General features: G+C 31.3%; 1 protein-coding gene across 1 annotated transcript in view; it reads left to right on the forward strand.

Annotated features, from left to right (window-relative positions):
* The window catches only part of LOC129965748 (ATP-dependent translocase ABCB1-like), a 50,829-nt gene that overhangs the window by 7,955 nt on the left and 23,658 nt on the right, over positions 1-19,216 (forward strand). The window contains exons 5-17 of the mRNA XM_056079900.1: positions 1,784-1,955; positions 3,707-3,831; positions 8,687-8,876; positions 10,268-10,381; positions 11,525-11,635; positions 11,725-11,850; positions 11,936-12,139; positions 13,437-13,607; positions 13,894-14,055; positions 15,147-15,317; positions 16,387-16,539; positions 18,341-18,442; positions 18,655-18,732. Coding sequence (XP_055935875.1) covers positions 1,784-1,955; positions 3,707-3,831; positions 8,687-8,876; positions 10,268-10,381; positions 11,525-11,635; positions 11,725-11,850; positions 11,936-12,139; positions 13,437-13,607; positions 13,894-14,055; positions 15,147-15,317; positions 16,387-16,539; positions 18,341-18,442; positions 18,655-18,732 — 1,879 coding nt within the window. The remainder of the gene's footprint in view (positions 1-1,783; positions 1,956-3,706; positions 3,832-8,686; positions 8,877-10,267; positions 10,382-11,524; positions 11,636-11,724; positions 11,851-11,935; positions 12,140-13,436; positions 13,608-13,893; positions 14,056-15,146; positions 15,318-16,386; positions 16,540-18,340; positions 18,443-18,654; positions 18,733-19,216) is intronic.

Raw genomic sequence — 19,216 nt, forward strand, 5'->3', positions numbered from 1 at the left:
ATAATCCCAAAATATCTATTATTTTAATTAATATTACTTCTTAATACAACTCTTATTTTGATAAATATTACTAATCAACAATCCTCATTTAAATAATACTAGTTGTAAAATTGTGACAGTATGGCAAAAGGCGTTCTCCATGCATACACCAAACCCAGACTCTACCATCCGACTGGTGGAGATTGAACTTTGATTCATCACTGCGGAGAACCTGTTTCCACTCATCTACGGTCCAATTTCGAAGCGCCTTGTGATCTCTACGACCTCAACCGAACAGCGCTATTGGATTTTGTAATCAAAGGCTTATGAGCGGTTGGTACGGTTTTCCGAATTTCTTTGGGCACCACTCTTCGGTAGGGATGACGAATATTTTAAGAGCGGTTATTACGTAACCAATATCAAAAAGTCACAAATACAAGTGATCAATACTTTTCAAAGAGGGGTGTGATTCAAATCCTTGATACGATCTTACTGGTGATATTTCGATTACAGGTTTTGGATCACGATAGAATACGATATCAATCGATACGATATCACTGAAATTTACCGGAGTGGTGACTTCACTGGAAAGTAACAATCGATACGATCTGTCCAATGGAAGCTTCTGAAAGAAATCTGTGAATGGATTGAAAAGTGAACGGACCGGTTATTGATATTATCGTATCATTGAATTGTATATCACTGAAATTTATCGGAGCGATGATTTCACCGGAAAGTGCGCGGCTTCACTGGAAAGTGCGAAGTCACCGCTCCACTTTACGGGAGTGACTTCCGATATTCGCATTTGATGATGCACTATTCCATACGGATCATTTTTAATTGCTCGTGACATGATTGACTTTGATTACATATATTCTGCTTACTGCTGGCGCCATCTATTGGTAGAATAGAGAACTAAAGTAAACATTTTAAAGTAAATACATATATTTTTAATTCACCTTTTCCAGAAAATGGTTCACTCCAATAAATATATTGAATAAATAGTTTTGAGAAAAAAAATTTAAGAAGTAAGCTGAAACAGATAAATTAATTCAATCACAAGTTACTTAAATTAGTAAATTAAGTATTAATTACAATTAATAAATTTTATATTTAATATTAAGTAATAATTTTTAATTAATAATATGATTGAAATAACAGATATTTGGATCACATATTTAAAAATAACAATAGCAATATTATCTGTTATTCAAAAAAATTGTGGATTATGCATCTCTACTCTTCGGTCTGTATCTCTTAGTTTCATTGGTTTTCCGGTTAGAAGTACTTTCCGAAAATCATCACTCATATTTCACTTCTTAATCACAAAAGTCACTGCCGATTTTGAAACGTTTAACTCATTAGATATGCCCCTTAAAAATTGGCCATTTCTATGATATCTGACAATTACGTCTTTATGAAGTCAGAGAGCTCTGAATTTTGTGGCATCTTGCTTGCGACTAATGCCAATGCTTTTCCTATCTGATATCTAAACACAGAAGGCGTGGCTTAGATCAGGACAACAGATATCCTCATTCGCATGGGTGCCCAATACTTTTTGGTAGATAGGATATAGTGGATTGAAAATTCTCTACCCCTCCGGTTACTATTTAATATTAAATCTAGATACACAAATAGCTTTTAAAATGTAGAAAACTCATGTGAAATAATCTGATATTCATTTACTTTGTACAAATCCATGTATACAAGTTAGTATTAGGTAAATTAAACATATTTTTTTAAACTGCATCTTAAAATTTAATTATTGATTTTTTTTTATTAAATTGCATTTATATCTTTTCAGCGATCTAAAGAAAATTGAAGACGGCATTGGTGAAAAAGTGGGAATTTGCACCTTTTTATTATCTACAAGTGCCATTAGTGTTGTATGTGGAATGTATTACGGTTGGAAATTGGCTTTGGTCACATTTTCCTTAACACCTATTCTGACGGTAGCCCAAGGTCTTCTATCAAAAGTAAAGTTATATTACTTGGTTGATTTTATAATATATTTCTTGGAATTTAATATTTTATTCTGAATAGCACACATTGAAGTTTTTAAATTCATTATATGCTGGTACATTAACTTACAAATGCTCTTTACTGAATTTAATTTAAAATATACAAATAATGTCTTTGCAATGGCAGTTCTAAATATGTCAAAAATGAAATGACATTAAGAAAGTATAATATATTGAATATTTTGGTTATTTAATGATAAAAGTGTTTCTGTGAACGTTACATTGAATATGACAAGTATGAGAGGTTTATTTACAGATTCGTATTGTTTTTACTATGAAACATATTTTTTAAAAAATCTCAAATTTTTCATTGTACATACTGAGCCTTTAAGAAAATTCACCCATATATATGACTGCTATAGAAACTTGTTCTTTAACTAATGTATCTGTTTTTCTGCTTGGGGAATCAGAGCATGAAATTCCAATTTAGGAATTGAAAATTTGATATGCGTGTATACAGTGGCTGGTGCAAGAATAAATCTATCGTAGCCACAAAGTCCTCCAAGAAGGAGACAGTACCACTGGGGGAAGGGGGGTATTGGATCAGAGGTGATCGTTCTCCGAGTCAAGTCTAAATTATGATCTGTGGATGAGTGAATGAAATGTATGAATGAAGGAAAGATATGCATGAAGGAATGCCCCTGTGAAAAGGGCTGTAGCGCATCAGTAACTAAAACTTTGGTCCTTGATGGCGTTACTGAAACAAAAGACACTAAAACTCGGCTTAAACTCAATGACTTCATCAGCTGGCTTGTCTATGACGCCATAAGCAACACTAACAACAACAAAATTTGATTATTTTTTTTTAATTTAATAAAAATTTAATTATATCATATATACTGATTTTTTTATATCAGTAAATGTTTTAATTTTTCCGATGTAAATATACGATTTTATAACTAATCCTGCATTTCCTGCCATATTTTATTTTTAACACATTGCATACGGCTCTTTATGAGCTCAAACGCGCTCCCAGGCTCCGCACATTTTTGAATGCTCTAGAAGCATCCTTGGTAAGCAAGAGGATGCATATATGCACATTTTAAATTTGCATTCGGTGTTTACATAAAGTATTCTTAAATATTACTATTTATTTTATAAGATTTTTTTTGCATTTTAACTATTAGTTATTTCACAGGCTTGAATAATGCTTTAGAGCGTGATATTTGGTAAAGCATATTCCCTTGTGCTATGGTGTGCGACGCGATTTGCAGCAGTATCTTGTTTTAAGACATTAAGACCGTTCGCGAGTTTTCTCATGTTTGGCCTCCCATCTGTTATGGACCGCTCACAGGTTTTTTCGCGTTGCTTATCCCGCCTGTTGTTGTTTCTTAAATAACAAAGTTATGCTGATTATAGAATGTACGTTTGCCCAAAAAAGTACAATCCCAGGTGTATGCCTTACAGATTTCTTTGGGGCCCTTAATATGTTAAATATTTGCCTCTGGTTGGTTATGTATAGATTTAGCCGAAAAAACATGAAAACGAGATATCTCGTCACCCTGCCACAATTAGAATCCGCCTGCGAAACGAGAAATCTCGTGAACTTTACGCAATATATTAAATTTATCCCTATTGTTGTTATAAGTTTGAAAGTAATGATAATAAGCTTCAAAGACGATGCTTCATTACATTTTGGTAATATTATCTACAGTCATTTTATTAAAAAAATCTAAATAAAAAGCATTTAACTGTATAATTGCCAGGTTCAAGCTTCTGCTTCAAGGGAAGAATCTGAAGCATATGGAGCTGCAGGAGCTGTAGCTGAAGAAGCGCTGTCTTCTATACGCACCGTTGCATCTTTTGGTGGAGAACAAAAAGAAATACAAAGGTAATTGTATTTTACACATCATATCTGCTAAATCAGTTGTTTCTACGACATGAATTTTTTTTATAGTTCTGGCTTTTTAAATTTGTACAATAAAATCCTGGTTAAGTGAAGCCAGGGTTATTCGAAATGTACAATACACATTCTATATAGCATAAGAATAAATATTTCCGCATAAGCCAGAATAGCTCGCAATCGCCGTGGTTCTGTAGGCAGAGCATCTCGTTTAAGATTGGTTGGTCTATGTTTCGAATCCCAATCGATGTGTTTTATCCACAAACTGGATTTTTTTATTTAAATTGTAATCTATTGTTTATATAAAATTTGGAAGATTCTAGATCTTTCTTAAATATCAAGATTGGATTTTCTCGAACATTCTATGCATGTATAAAAGCTGAACATTTTATGTATGTATAAAAGTTGAGCATTCTATGTATGTATAAAAGTTCTCAGTCTCGTTCTCAAAGTTGATTCCTTCTAATAAATCTAATTGTTTGTTTAAACTAATGGCGAAGTGCTTTATCTATGCGTGATAATATTATCTTAGGTGTTCTTGAAATTTGTTTAGTAATGCCATTAATCAATTAGGTATTCTTTTAATGAAAAGATGACGCGAGATTGTTGCTCAAAAGCTCTTGGAATTATTATTCAATAATTACCGCATATTCTCGAAAATAATCTGATCCGTGTATAGCTGAGATTGCGTTTTATTAAAATATATATATATAATGCTAGTGTACGCGGCACAGAAATCGAACTTTTTACTAATGATCGAATGGCAACAAATAAAAACCCATATCATACGAATTTCAAGCTGCTTTATTCATTGAACATGGTATCGCATGGAACGATAAATCAGATGCTCTTACAAAGGCAATCAAGGAATATACGGCATTCATAGAGTGGATCTCCCTGGAGGATACGATCTCCAATTGAGAAAGAACTCTTCCAAAATCGACTCAAATAAATATCACAGGAGCAAATATTTTGCTTTGATCGGGGATTTCCCAGACATCAGCACAATCACTAATTGGACTAGAAGTAGAGTTCAAGATAAACTTATTGCAAGGGTGATTTGTAAAATGATCATTACCCCAAGTCTTCTTCACAGATTCAATCTCTCAGACAACCCCTTGTGCATCAAATGCAACGAAGACAACGACATTTCCCACATTTTGTTAAAATATTCAAAATATACAGTCTACAGAGAAGCGCTCTGGAAAAAACTCAACATCGAACAGCCGAATATCTCTTTTGCTTTTCTTTTGTCTCAAGCTTTCGCAAGCAAACATCATCTAAGCATCTTTATTCAAGCCCTCTCGTATTTTGATATCCACTAACTGTAACTTTTTCGATCCTATGGGATAACGGCCTTTGTCGATATATCCCTCACTGTTTGTATTCAAGTCAAATTCATTGAACATTTTTAGAGCTGCACTGAATCAAGTGCTTCATTTATCTAATTAATGTAGCTGCAAAATATTATTAGAAATGTTCCGGAAGTAGTGCGCCATATCACCAGAGAAGAAATTCAGTCAGAGGAAAGAAGGTATAAAAGAAATCTAGAAATAGGCTTCAAGCAAAAAGTTTAATCAAGCGGAAAAATAGGCATAACCGTTGTCAGATAAATTATCGTGGTAAGACTTAAAACGAATGTACGGCTTCTCTCCAAGCAAGTCAAAATTGTGTCAATCGTCAAAAATCTTTCTAAAGGTCTGAAAATTTTGATGTGTAACATATATGCTCATAAACGACTTTTAAAGCTATAATATAATATTTGAACGATTATATTTGTCTAGAAATCGCACCAAAAATTTTAATTTTGGTCTCCGTATATTAATCTTAAATCTAACCGTAATCTTTATGCCTTACCTACGAAAATTTATATTAAAGTCTTTTAAAACAATTAACTAGTAAAAATGTATTTTTCATTATCTTAAGAATTAAAAAAATTACCTTTCTGTGGTGGACCTGCTTTCATCAAAATGACGTCACAGTTTAAGTTGAGTGATCTTGCAAGCGGATTTATTATACGTGCACGAGATACTATTATACTGCACTTGTATCTTTTTTTCTTTATTCTTCTTAATGTTTCTGTTAACTAAAGATGTTATTTTTTTAACGTCGTTGATGGATTAAATATTATAGACAACATCCACATTGGTGACCGGAGAAGCAAAAGGAAATCTTTCCCGATTTTGAAAAATAATTAAATGAAGTCATCAGAAATTTCTGAAAAAAATTTCGAACCTGATTGTTTAACGTAAAACAACATTATCTATCGCTCTTACTCGAAGCTTTCGAAATCCATCATCATCAAAATTCTCCGTACTCCGTCTTCAAAAATTATACGTTAGTAAAAAAGAAGAATTTTTTCTGCTTACGATGGTGAGAATATTTTGAAAATCCGCCCAATAATTCAAAAGTTATAACCAAGTAAAAATCTTCATAAACGGTAATTAGAACACTCTCCATTGAAGCAATTCAAGTAAAAAACTGGAAAATACAATAAGACTTTTTCATCACTTATCACTTTCACCTCTCTGCGTCAAATGAAAACAATATGTAAGGTGCCTTTTATCAAAAATTAAGAAGAATTATAACTATTTTTAGTGTTTTCTGATCTTATTTAATTTTTAACAGTAGTCCTATGAAACCTTCAAATGTCGCCCTATAGCGCCAATGTTTACTTTTGATTCACGCCAAAACTGAATTTTCTCCATAGACTCAGTACTAAAGGTTTGGCATCGTTGAACTGTATTTGGCGACATTCTGATTTTTTTTAAACTCAAAAAATCTAAAATTTAGCCAATAGTTAATGATTTACAGTGAATTTGACCTCGCTTATTTCAAACATGCTTGATGATAATCAAGATTCCACCAGTAATGACGTCACAATTTCTCGTGTTGGCATCAAATTACCACCTTTTTGGAAGGCTAATGCATTATAGTTTGTACAGCTTGAGGCACAATTTGTCTTGGCCGGAATTACTGCTGATGATACCAAATTTAATTATGTTATTTCTGCAGTTGATTGATATTTTAAATTTTGTTAGTGACATAATTATAATTATATTTCTAATTATATAAATTTTCTTTTCGGACAATTTTTCATTTAACTTTAATAATATTCTTTAATTAAGTTTTATGCACTATCCAAAACAATGTTTTTAAATGCTATGATGGAATTCAAATACTTCATCAAAACATTCAAGCACGTGCTTTTGCTAATCATTAAATCAGTAGTGGGATTTCCGCTTTCGTAATATGCATACCTTGTAATTTGTAGTACACTATATTAATTGAATTCATGTATTTCAGTTGTATCAAATTACAAGGTGAAATATTTTTTTAAGAAATGCATCCCATATTAATAATTATATCCTAAAAATCTCAATAATCTTGGCGAACAAACTGGTTGCCAAAATCGGCTAGTTATTAAAAGTTCAAAACTTGTATGTAAACCAAAATAAAAAATTAAAAAAAAAATGGATAAAGTGAAGAATAGTGTGCCCCCGAGTTTGTCCGCAATAGGGTAACCCATCGGAACGCTCTTCTAGCAATCCTAATGCTGTTTCATTTACAACTTTTTGCAATGGTTGAGTTGTACATGAACTTCAGTTACATTATGAAAAATATTAAATGAAAAATATTAAAAAAAAATATCGATTAAAGATTTTAATTTTGTTCTTTATTATAATTATGAAAACATTATGAAACATTAACAATCTACAATCAGTTCACTTTATAAAAAATTAACATTATGAAGAATTTTAAATTAAAAATACTAAAAATATATCGATTAAAGAATTTAATTTTGTTCTTTATTATAATTAAAAGTTTATTAAATAAAGAAAGTTAAGCTTATAATTAAAAGTTTTTTTCTTTTTTCTTTTTTTTAATGCGAATACGAACAGAAAAAAATTATTCTTTTGCAATTTTTAATTGTCAGTATGCGCTTTAAAAAATCGTCTGCATTCTCACTTTAAAAGACAGCTGCAATGGAATTCTTCGCAGTTCTCTTAATTCTTTTGGTGCTCTAACGGTTGGTTCCCTTCATAATTTGTTATGTCGGCAATTGTGCAAGAATGGATGTCGGGTAAATAAGATGTAAGAAAGTATTTCAAACCTGCAGAATGGATGAAGGGTGAGTAAAATATGTATATATATTTTACGAATTGAGGAAGTTAGGAAAGGATGCTTGTTTGTAATTTTGTATAGAGAATGGTTTGATATCGAACCGGCAGAATGGACGAAGGGTGAGTGGAATATATTTTTTTTACGAGTTGATGAAGTTGTTAAAAATATGTTTGCTTGAAATTTTGTATGAAGAATGTTCCGATTGTTTCTATCTCCGTTCTTTCTTTTCTGTTGGTTATGTACTCTTCCTGTTATTCACACAGTCCTTATGTTCAATGTGCTAGCGAAACTACTAGTTTCCCGCTCCCGCTGCTAGCAACATCGTAGAATGTTTTTTTTTTTTTTTTAAGTTAAAAAATTCTGCCCGGTGCTTTCTACAGATGCCTGGCATTATGGATTATGGATCAAGAGCATAAGTATTTATAATCGCCTGTCTCATTTGCATATTTCCAACTAAGTCGTTCATACTAGCGCCAACTATCAACTGTTTTTTTAATTAATTTTTTTTTTTACTTAATTAAAAAAAATCCCTTCACTCATCGAAGATAAATCTGTAAAATGTTTTTAATTTTTCTTAATTTTTACGAGTTTTATGAATTAAAAAAAATTTTCGTTAATTGTCCACCCGGTATTATGTATAAGTAACTATATTTTTGAAATTAATACCTTCATTTGATACAATGTGTTGAAATTTAGAGATGCACATTTTTTATTATAGATATGACAAATACCTGAAGAATGCAAGAGCGAAAGGCATAAAAAGAGGCTTGCTGACTAGTTTTGGAGCAGGATTATTCTGGTTTTGTATATTCGGTGGATATGCTTTATCATTTTGGTACGGCGTAAAGTTGGTAGTTGAAGGTATGGACCAGCCAGATCCAGAATATATTCCTGGCACTTTGGTCATTGTAAGTCTTTAGATACTATTTTTCAAGTGATTTTTATAAATAAAATTTTATATTATTTTGAAAAAAATTGAGCAAAGATACGTATTCTTGTTTAATTTTTTTGATAATTTGCTTTTATAAACATTTATTCAATTATTTGATTTCTATGTATTAGCAAACAAATATAAACTAATTTTGCTTGTGAGGAAATTATTTTTTTTTATCAAAAACGCATTCATATTATGTTTTGATTGCTAAAAAGTTAACACATTTTAAAATGATTAAAATAGCGAATTTAATATGATATGTGAAGTCCGATTGATGCCGTTGGGACAAGTAAAATATCATTCAATTATTGATAAATTTAATAAAAGTAGTTTTAATAAACATACTAAAACGTAGACTTTCTGTTATATTTTAATTATTATCTGCGTTTTAGCCTTCAATTCATTATTATAAATGTTATATAATCTTAAAATCAGATTTCTTATATTTAAGAGTAGACGGCGTCCCCTTGTCATCATACAAAATTCAATTTAATTAACCGATTAATTATTATTTAAGATCGGAAAACAATAAATGACACTGAGAAACACAAATGCACAAAATTTCAAACACTATCATATTAAAAAATGAGGGTGAAAGCAATCGATTATATAATTTCCCGCTGATTTCGAATTCAGCGATTTTAAAGCGGGAAAAAGCGTCTCTTGTTTTTAGTAGCGCCAACTTGGACCAGGACGATTTTGCTACTCACTCATCACATTCGCTTGCACAGCCCCTTTTTACAGAGGGACACATTCACAGATAGAATAGATGAAAAATTGCCATGCCCGAACCGGGATTCGCACCCAGGACGCTAACCCTATGCCAGGACTCCGGCATTCCTATTTATAAATGTATCTATCTAGATTTCTCTCTGGCCTAGTGCGAAATTGGGAGAATGAATTCCAATTCAGAGTCCGTCCTTGTCATCTGGATATTATTCAAAATTATGAAGTTCATTCCAAAATGGTTTCAGAATTGCTTTAAAACGGGAGGTTAATATCACGAAACTAAAGTGCAATAAATTTCTCTTTGTAAACATGAAATAAGTCAAGTTCAATAAAATATTTATTAAAATAACACTGCTGTTTTTTTTATTTTTTAGAATAGAATAAAGATAAAAAATGCGAATTTTATTTTCATATATCTTGTTGGCTGCATGAAAATAATTTTTGAACATAATTATAAATTGAAGAGATTACATTAAAGAAAAATGTATTCCTCATTTATTTTATTTTGTGTATTTTAGAAAGTTGCGTCCTTTTAATGATTTGTTATCTTATTGTACTTTAATCTTTTTTTTATTTTATTCTTTACAAAATGAAAATCCCTATTAATAATTTTTTTTGCATCGTTCAATTTTTTAGGTGTTTTCTAATATTATGCTTGCTTCCATGTGGTTTGGACAGACAGCTTCACACTTTGAAGCGTTTTCTTTAGCTAGAGGAGCTGCTGGAAAAATATTTTCAGTTATACAACGGGTATAGATTTTTGTTGTTTTTTTGCAAACGCATTAATATACAAACATTTTCAATATTTTTTAATATTTTTGATTACATTTACTGTTGCTTTTTATAAAACTATTTTTTCAATAATTTTTAAATCTATACTACTAATAATAAAAATGAATGTATGTGGGTGTGCGCGTTTTCGTCAGAACGTTTGATCTGCAATTACTAAATTCGGCACATATATACTTTGGAGGGAGGGAATGTGCATCTTAGACCGATTTTTTTTTTGAAATTTTTATTAGAATTTTAGCTAATTAAAAATTGAGCAAACTTTTAACTTTTTTACATGATTACTTTCAAAAATATTATTACTGTATATAAATGAATTTCACCCCATTTCAAAAATTTAAGAAAACTGTTTTGTAAATGATGGTAGTTTAAGAATCATTTAGTTATGAAAATTTTAAGTTTGCTCGCTTTTGGTAAATTTTTAAAAATATTTCTAATGATAAATTACATTATTACGTCGAAATTCAAGCCGTTTTTATTGTTTATTCAAATACTTAACCTCGGAATTTTTTTTTCATTGTTGATAGTTAAAGAAAAATGATTTTGTTAAATATCCCTATAGTTAAACCGAAGGATAAAAAAAAAATGAATGTACAATATTGTGTAATTTGCTGGATAGATGCACATTTACATTTTTAACAACGCCATGATGTCATGGGATTAGTCTCCATTAGAAAGGTCCATATACACCATAAACAGAATTTGAATTAAACAATCAAAATAAAATAGCGTTTATGCCAGACAATTTGAGAAAATCATGGGCAATCAAATGATTTATCCGAAATCAAATACAACCAATACTTCCAGAGAACCAACTAGTTGCTTAAGACGATTAATAATAAAATAAATTTTCTGAGTAAAGTTTCTACTAATGCTTTATAAATTTGCGATAAAGAAGTACAGATATAAAATTATCTGTACATTTGAAATAATTAGCAAAATCAAAGAACTAGTATCCCAACTCTAACCGCTGTACCAATTAAAACACTTTTTATTTTGTATAAAGCCCATGATCCCTAGATATATAATGAGCGATCAACTATTCAAACTTCTTATTTAATGTAATACAAATCTGTATACTTAATTTGTTCCATATTTTCATAGAAACCTGACATTGACAGCAGTTCAAAGGCAGGGGTAAAGCCTCATGAACTGAACGGAAGTGTCACATTTACGGATGTTCATTTCAACTACCCTGCAAGACCTGATGTTGCAGTAAGCATTTCATTAATTATAATTTTTTTTTAAATTTAATTTTGATGACAATTTGATACTAACCCTTAAAACCTATTCCTATGTTGTAGGTGCTGAAAGGCATTTCACTTTCTGTCAAACCTGGAGAAACTATTGCTCTTGTTGGGCCAAGTGGCTGTGGGAAGAGTACAATAATACAATTAATTCTCAGATTTTATGATGCTGATGAAGGGAGTGTAAGCATTTGCATCTTTTAATAGATAAATAAATCTGCAATACTCAATGTCTTTTTTTTTACTTGGCATGTTTATTTTCTTAAAGGTTGAAATAGATGAGAACAATGTGAAAGACTTGAATGTTGGTTGGTTGAGAGGCAACATAGGCTTTGTGGGGCAAGAACCTGTTCTTTTCTCTACGACTATTGCTGAAAATATCCGCTATGGTAAAAACGACGCTACTCTTGAAGAAATTGAAGCTGCTGCTAGACTTTCAAATGTCCATGATTTTATATCCAACCTTCCTCAAGTGAGTTTTAATTCTAAAGTCTTTTCAAGTAATTATATTCTTGTTCTGAATGTACTGATCATATTTCAAATTGAATTTGACTGTCAAAGAACATCATTCTTGAAACAACAATATATCTATGTACAGTTACGGAAATAATTCGATGAGAATAAGGTAAGAGGATTCCAATAAATTGAATGCTTGGAGAATGCACTTTCTTCTATAGATATTCCGGAAAATATTGAGTACAAGTAATAAAATGCAACTAAGATGCATACAAAGAAAAGCACTAACATGTAACTACAAATAGCAACTTGGTAATTAAACCAGAGGGAGTTGTTCTCTCAAAACATTTTCGCATCATCTTTAATAAATGTGTTCGCCTTGTATGGCATTGGCGTACAAAAATTACGTAATATTAACTTTAACGTGAATGAAGCATTTTTAGTGAATCTATTGTGTTATCCTTGGTGAGTCATTTGGCGATTTAACTCTAACAGGCTTTAAATATTTGAATTTGTGTTTTAGATGCGTTTTTCCCAATCGATTGAAATAAAAATTTGGCACAAAACTACAAACCGAAATAGATAAATTTATGTCCTTGCTACCTTGAATTATTGCTTTTATATGTTTCTAAAAGTACACACTTACAGACGGTCAATCCGTAGTTAGATTTGGCTAAAGGTTTGACAGGTAACTAAATTATAGATGTTAGTTCAGTGTATCGATTGTTTTTTCTATCTAGCTCTCTTCATTTGTAGTTATGGTGTTGAATTATTTTCAAAAAGTAAGATAGACGGACTTTCTGATAACGGATTTTACTCAAAATTTGATCCAAATATGCAAATTTGGTATAAAGACCGTATGCCAAATTTCATCCATCAAGATTAGAGATTTTGAGTTACTTTTGTCACAGACAGACAGATGAACGGACATTTTCCAAAAATGTGTTTATAGAACTCAAGGAGGTCTAATACGTGGAGATTCGTCAAAATGTCGGGTTTGAATTTCTTGTCAACTACTGTACTTTCTTTTTTATAAGTATACGAGAAAGAAATAACAGCATAGAATAAAAGTGCATATAAACTGAAGAACTCTTTCAGAGACAATTGATTTTGTGATTTCTTCGTCTTTTATAGTTTCTCCATAGGGAAAAAATTTGCAAAAGGATCTCTAGATCTTGGCTCCTAATAGAAATATCACCATAATGTTAATGTTATTAATTGTTTTGAAATAAATAATCTGATCATTTAAGAAGTTAGATAATCTGTATGCTTTAAGAAGTGATAAGAAATTTAATGGAAAATTATTGCTTCAGAAATATGACACTCTTGTTGGAGACAGAGGAACTCAACTTAGTGGCGGACAAAAACAAAGGATTGCTGTTGCCAGAGCGTTGATAAAGAATCCAAAATTACTTTTACTTGATGAAGCAACTTCAGCCCTTGATACAGAAAGCGAAGCAATTGTACAATGTGCTCTTGATCAGGTAAAAATAATTACATTTTTTGTAGAACGAAATAAATATTTAATGAGTAAATAAATTTTATTTAATTAAATAAATCTTACTTACCAGATAATAGGTTTGTTTCATTTTCCTTTTTATTATAAACATTCATAAGAATTTAAGTATTCGAATGAATGATAATGAAAAATGTATTTCATTTAGAATTTCAGAAGTCAAATTTGTCTTACTAATCCTTAATGAATACTTTTTAATAAAATAAAGAATTCGTTATGCATTTTTGTAAAACTTTGTGTATATATTTACACAGGCCAGGAAAGGACGAACAACTATCATTGTTGCTCATCGTCTCTCAACCATTAGAAATGCTGATAAGATCTTTGTATTATCAGACGGTGCAATAAAAGAAATAGGTAGCCATGACGAGCTGATGGAAAGAAAAGGACTTTATTATCAGCTAGTGTTATCTCAAGTAAGTCTTTGCATTTTTTTAAAAGGATTTTTTCGCTTTTAAGATTAAGAAGTCTTTTCTTCTCTTACTCATTCGTACAGTTCCTAGATTACAATTCCGGTCATTGGTTTCTGTAAAATAACTATGGAACAGAGATGTTGCCACCTTGCCAATATCATTTCAATTTTATAATATGTATCTTAAAACTTCCCCTCTTCCCATTTCTTTATATCTCATTAAAGTATTGCTCTGGCTATATATATGTATATTTCTTGTTGTTTAAATGATAAAACGTAAATATGTGGAAGACATATAAATAGTAACGAAGAAACAATATGCATTTCGCATTGTACTTATGAGAGCCATGCTTTTCAACATTTTTTGCTTTATTATTATTTTTAAATATGTTCAGTTACAGTGCAAAAACTGCTGAGAAGGAAGGGGAGGGGTTATAGATAGTCGATCACCAGGCTTAGAGAGGACCATACAGACAAAATATTTGCGCTTTTTAGTTTTTGTAGCCAATATCTATTAGGGAATGAAAAGATACTACCATAATCCAAATAACATTTACACATATAAAGCCAATGATGACATTTCGGGACGAAAAAGCTATACCACTGTGTAGTCTTCCTCTAAAGCATATAAGACCCACACTATTGCTAAAACTTGCCCAATTGTTAGTAAAATTTTGTTCTTCAAATAAAGATAGTTACCTCTAGTTTCCCTCGATCATTATAAGTAGAAAAGACCCATAAAATTTGTAAAGTTGAGTGGATAGACACATATAACCACCGCTTTCGGTCTGCATTCATTATGCCACAGATTCACGAATCTCAAATTCCGTTACAGGGCAATGACAGTTGACATGTATTGACATGACAGACAATGGCATGTATTATCATTATCTCCGATGCCGTTTTCGGATCAGATAGTCGAATTGTTTTAGATTTGGAACATGATACTGTAACTCATTGTTGTCATCATTAATAATGCACTTTAAAATCAATCATAAATTCTTCATATTTTGATAAATTGATTCAATTCTTTTTTAACAACAGTAATTGAATTTTTAAAAAATTTTCCTTAAAATATCTTACAATTTTATATAGACAAGTGAAGTTGACGATACATGCGATGATGAAACAGACGAGAAACCCGTATTGATGCCTCAGATAAGTGTTATCAGCTCTGTATCCGCTGCATCCACCGGGTCTAAACCAGGTCTCCACCGAAGCGTATCTCGTCTTGAAGATACTGTCGAAAAGCGCTACGATTTTAAGGTAAGGATTAGTGTCTTAAGAAAATTTATATTATTACAATTACGTAAAAATATGATGCTTTCCAGAAAGGTTAATTAAATCACTGGAAAGACCGTTTTATGATCAGCTATTTTGGATATTGTCCGGACGCCGAATCAGTGATCTTAGAGCTTGGCAACTATTTTTGGACTTTGGCGACAAAATAGATAATTTTGATGATAGAACTAATAGGAACCGAGAGACGCCTGATTGTTCCAAAACCCTCTTACCTGCTCCAAGAACTATAAAAGGCCAGCAGTCTCAAGGTGCAGTAGATCGTAGTCGTGAATAGATTCATCGAGAAGAAAGAGAAGTAACGTCGGAATAATGATATCAGTCCAATGGAGCTCAAGCGATTGCTTCACTGAGCTGAGTCCTAGTGTTTATTGTGGAAGCAGCATCGAGTCGTGTGTGGAGTAGCCAGTCGTGTAGTAGTGAGTCGGCAGTTGGGTACAGCTAAAGCTATAAGACAGTGGAGAATTGCAGGCGTTTGGAGAGACCGTAGAGAGTAACTTCGAAGATTCCCTCCTCCTGCTGAATTCTGTGTGACCGCTTTGTGCGCTGTGGTTATTATTACTATAGATTACTAATTGTGGGTCACTATTTGTTATAATATGGATTGCCTGTGTATTTGTTGCCTGTGTTCGTCTCGGCTGTATATATGTTGTCTGCGTATTCTTCTCTTCGTGTTTAATAAAAGTCGTCGTATTATTCAGTTCAATACGGAAATACGTACTTATTCAAATTGTAAGATACAAACAAATATTGAACTAAGTTCGATTTGTTTAATTACTAAATTTTTCGAATTTTGAGTTGTTAACACTACAGAAGTTTAAATTCTCCTAATTAAATGTATTAGATCGAGCGATTGATGCTTCAGTTCATATTGATAGATATGATTTAATTTTTAATTACACATGTATTACAATTAAAAAAACATTTGTTTTTTAAAATTGAAAACATTATTTTTATCCCCATAGAGTCAAAAGTACGTTTTAGAATGTTCGACTTAAATATAAGAAAATTCGAATTATTTGAAATTTTATTTTAGGATGAAGATGAAGAAGAGGCTTCCTTATCTTGGACTCGACTTCTGAAAACTGCATTATTCGTTTGGCCGTATTTGATTGTTGGAGCGATTTCTTCATTGATCATGGGCGTTCATGTGCCATTATATGGCATTGTATTTGGTTCTATTCTCGGAGTGAGTATCTAGAATCTTATGTCAAAATAATTTGAAAATATTTGAAATGTTCTTTTTATGATTTCTTGATTAGTGCGATTGATTCTTTTCAAAATGGCTTCGGTACTGATTGATTACAAAAGAATATCCCGATTCTAGAAAAGTAAATGCCATCTATTTTACATACTTTATATTTCCTAAAGAATCCTAATACATCTCCACTCTTTACTTTTGGCTATTTGACTGCAAAAAATGAGAAGGGCTGTAAAAGATTGCAAGATTAGATTTGTCAAGATTATACGGTTGAAATACAACTTTAAGCAGCTTTATCTTTAAATATCCGAAAATTTTCACCTGTATTTATTTGAATTTTACTAAAAAAAATTATTTAAGTATCTTTGTTTCATGTATGATTTCTTGCCATCCAAAACAAAATCCAATGTTTTTAAAGGCAAATCCAAACGCCATCCAGAACAAAATCCATTGTTTTGGATGCCATGTTTTGGCATTTTTCCAATGGTCAAAATCCATTGTTTTGCCCGTTTACCATCCTTGGTAAAATCGTTCTCCTTGCTTTCCAAAAGTTGTGCCCAGATTTTAAAGAAATGGTCTAAATGGTTGTGAGAGTAATATAGCAATATATTATAATGATGTTTTTTGAAGCTGTTAAGCTTGCTATAAATTAAATCAACATAATTTTCAACATGAGTAAATCAACATAATTTCTAGTGTTCTTGTGTTTGCTGGAGGAGTTCTTGCCAACAAGAATAATTAGATTCATTATGGCTAATATGTGTCATTCATAGAATCCCTGAAATCAGGATTATTAATGAACTGTCAGAATTGGTTGTCAAAAAGAATTCGTGAGCAAACCTTTTATGAAACTTTTATTTCTTTAACTCTGTCTTTTTACTTTCTTTTATACATAATATAGAAGAAGTATAGTATTCGGCAAAAATCCGAACTCTAGATTTTAATGAATCCGCATGTTTCAGACCTCCTCCCTGAGTTCGAGAAACGGATTTTTGGAAAATGTCTGTAAGTCTGTCTGTCTATCTGTGACAAAGATAACTCAAAAGCACTTTCAGCTGGACGGAGGAACTATGATACACGAACTTCACACCAAATATGTAAATTTCTATCAAATTTTAACTCAAATCTGGTCAGAGAAAGTATGTCTGTCCGGCTACTCTAATATAAGTTAACAATAACTATAAACCAAGAAAGCTAGATAGCATTTCGAAAACGGATTTAACATCTATAGTGTATACATCTGTAGAATCTTGAGCCAAATCGTTTACTAGTTATTTGTCTTTCGGTCTGTACTTTCAGAACATGTAAATGCCATAATTCAAAGAAGCCATGACTTAAATATTTCAAATTCTGTATGAGATTTTAAGAGTACAAGTGCAGTTTTGTGTTGAAACTTTATTTCAATCGGTTGAGAAAAACGATTGTAAAGCCCAAATTCGATTTTTGGATATTTTTAACAGCATGTCAGAGATTAATCGCCAAGGATGACACGAAAGATTCAGTAAAAGAAAAAAATCTAAATTCACTCCAAAAGTTATTATTTCGTAGCAGTGGAACGCCAATGCCATGCATGGTGTATCTGGCACGACAAGTGTCTTAGAGAGTAAGTGAGAGATTTTTAGGAAACCCCTTTCCTTGTTGAATACTTAAAATTTCCATTAAGGGAACAGATCGTAGTAAAATTATTTGAATCCTACGACCTATGCTAAGAATAAATATATTTATTAAATGCTTTTTTTTAAAAAAGAATTCGTTAAAAATTCTGCTAATATGTATTTATTTTTCATAGGTTTTCTCTGAGCCTAAGGATAAGATCTTAGAAGATAACGCATATTACACTCTAATATTTCTTATTATGGCTGTGACATCTTTTACATCTTCATTTTTACAGGTAAACTTTTATTCCTTTTTAAAGATTTCCTAAAGTAACATTTCCTACTTCTCCATGAAGATAATATTTAATAATAAAATCTATTATTTTTCTCTTGAATAGATATCTGATGTGAAAAATAATTCCTATTAATATATATATATATATATATATATATATATATATATATATATATATATATATATATATATATATATATATCTTATTTTCAGACGCTTCTGTTTTCTGTTGCATCTGAAAGAGTAACCTCAAAATTCAGAAAACTGGTCTTCAGTAAAATGATTACTCAGGTTTGTACTTCAAATTTGATTTAAAATTAACCTCTCTTGTAATTTAAATGAAATCGTTTATGCATAGCTTAATGTTTATAACGCCTTCAGGAAAGAAGGCGATTACCTAACGAAGTTCGTTCCCATGATATTATTACAAATTAAAAAAAAATATTTTATATTTTTATTATGTTTCTGCTTAAATGTTTCAGAAGATTCAAATTTTATGCGTTAGTGCCCACTAGAAAAGGATCGGTTTTCCATTTGCAGAGTTGTCACTTGGCGACTAATTTAACGATTTTATCGCCAACTTGGCGGGATTTTGGCAACATTTCATAAGATCTCGAAAGTTTTAAAATGGAAGCTCTAGCACTAATATTTCGAGAGTTACGGGATTTTTTAAAAATCAGTGGAATTATGTTTATGTCATATGTCACCAAGACAGGGTACAAATATGACGTGCCATACGGTAAGTGTAGAGACGAGTTTGTTGAGAGCAATTTCG

Source organism: Argiope bruennichi, chromosome 4, assembly GCF_947563725.1.
Source record: "Argiope bruennichi chromosome 4, qqArgBrue1.1, whole genome shotgun sequence".
Lineage (NCBI taxonomy): Eukaryota > Metazoa > Arthropoda > Arachnida > Araneae > Araneidae > Argiope > Argiope bruennichi.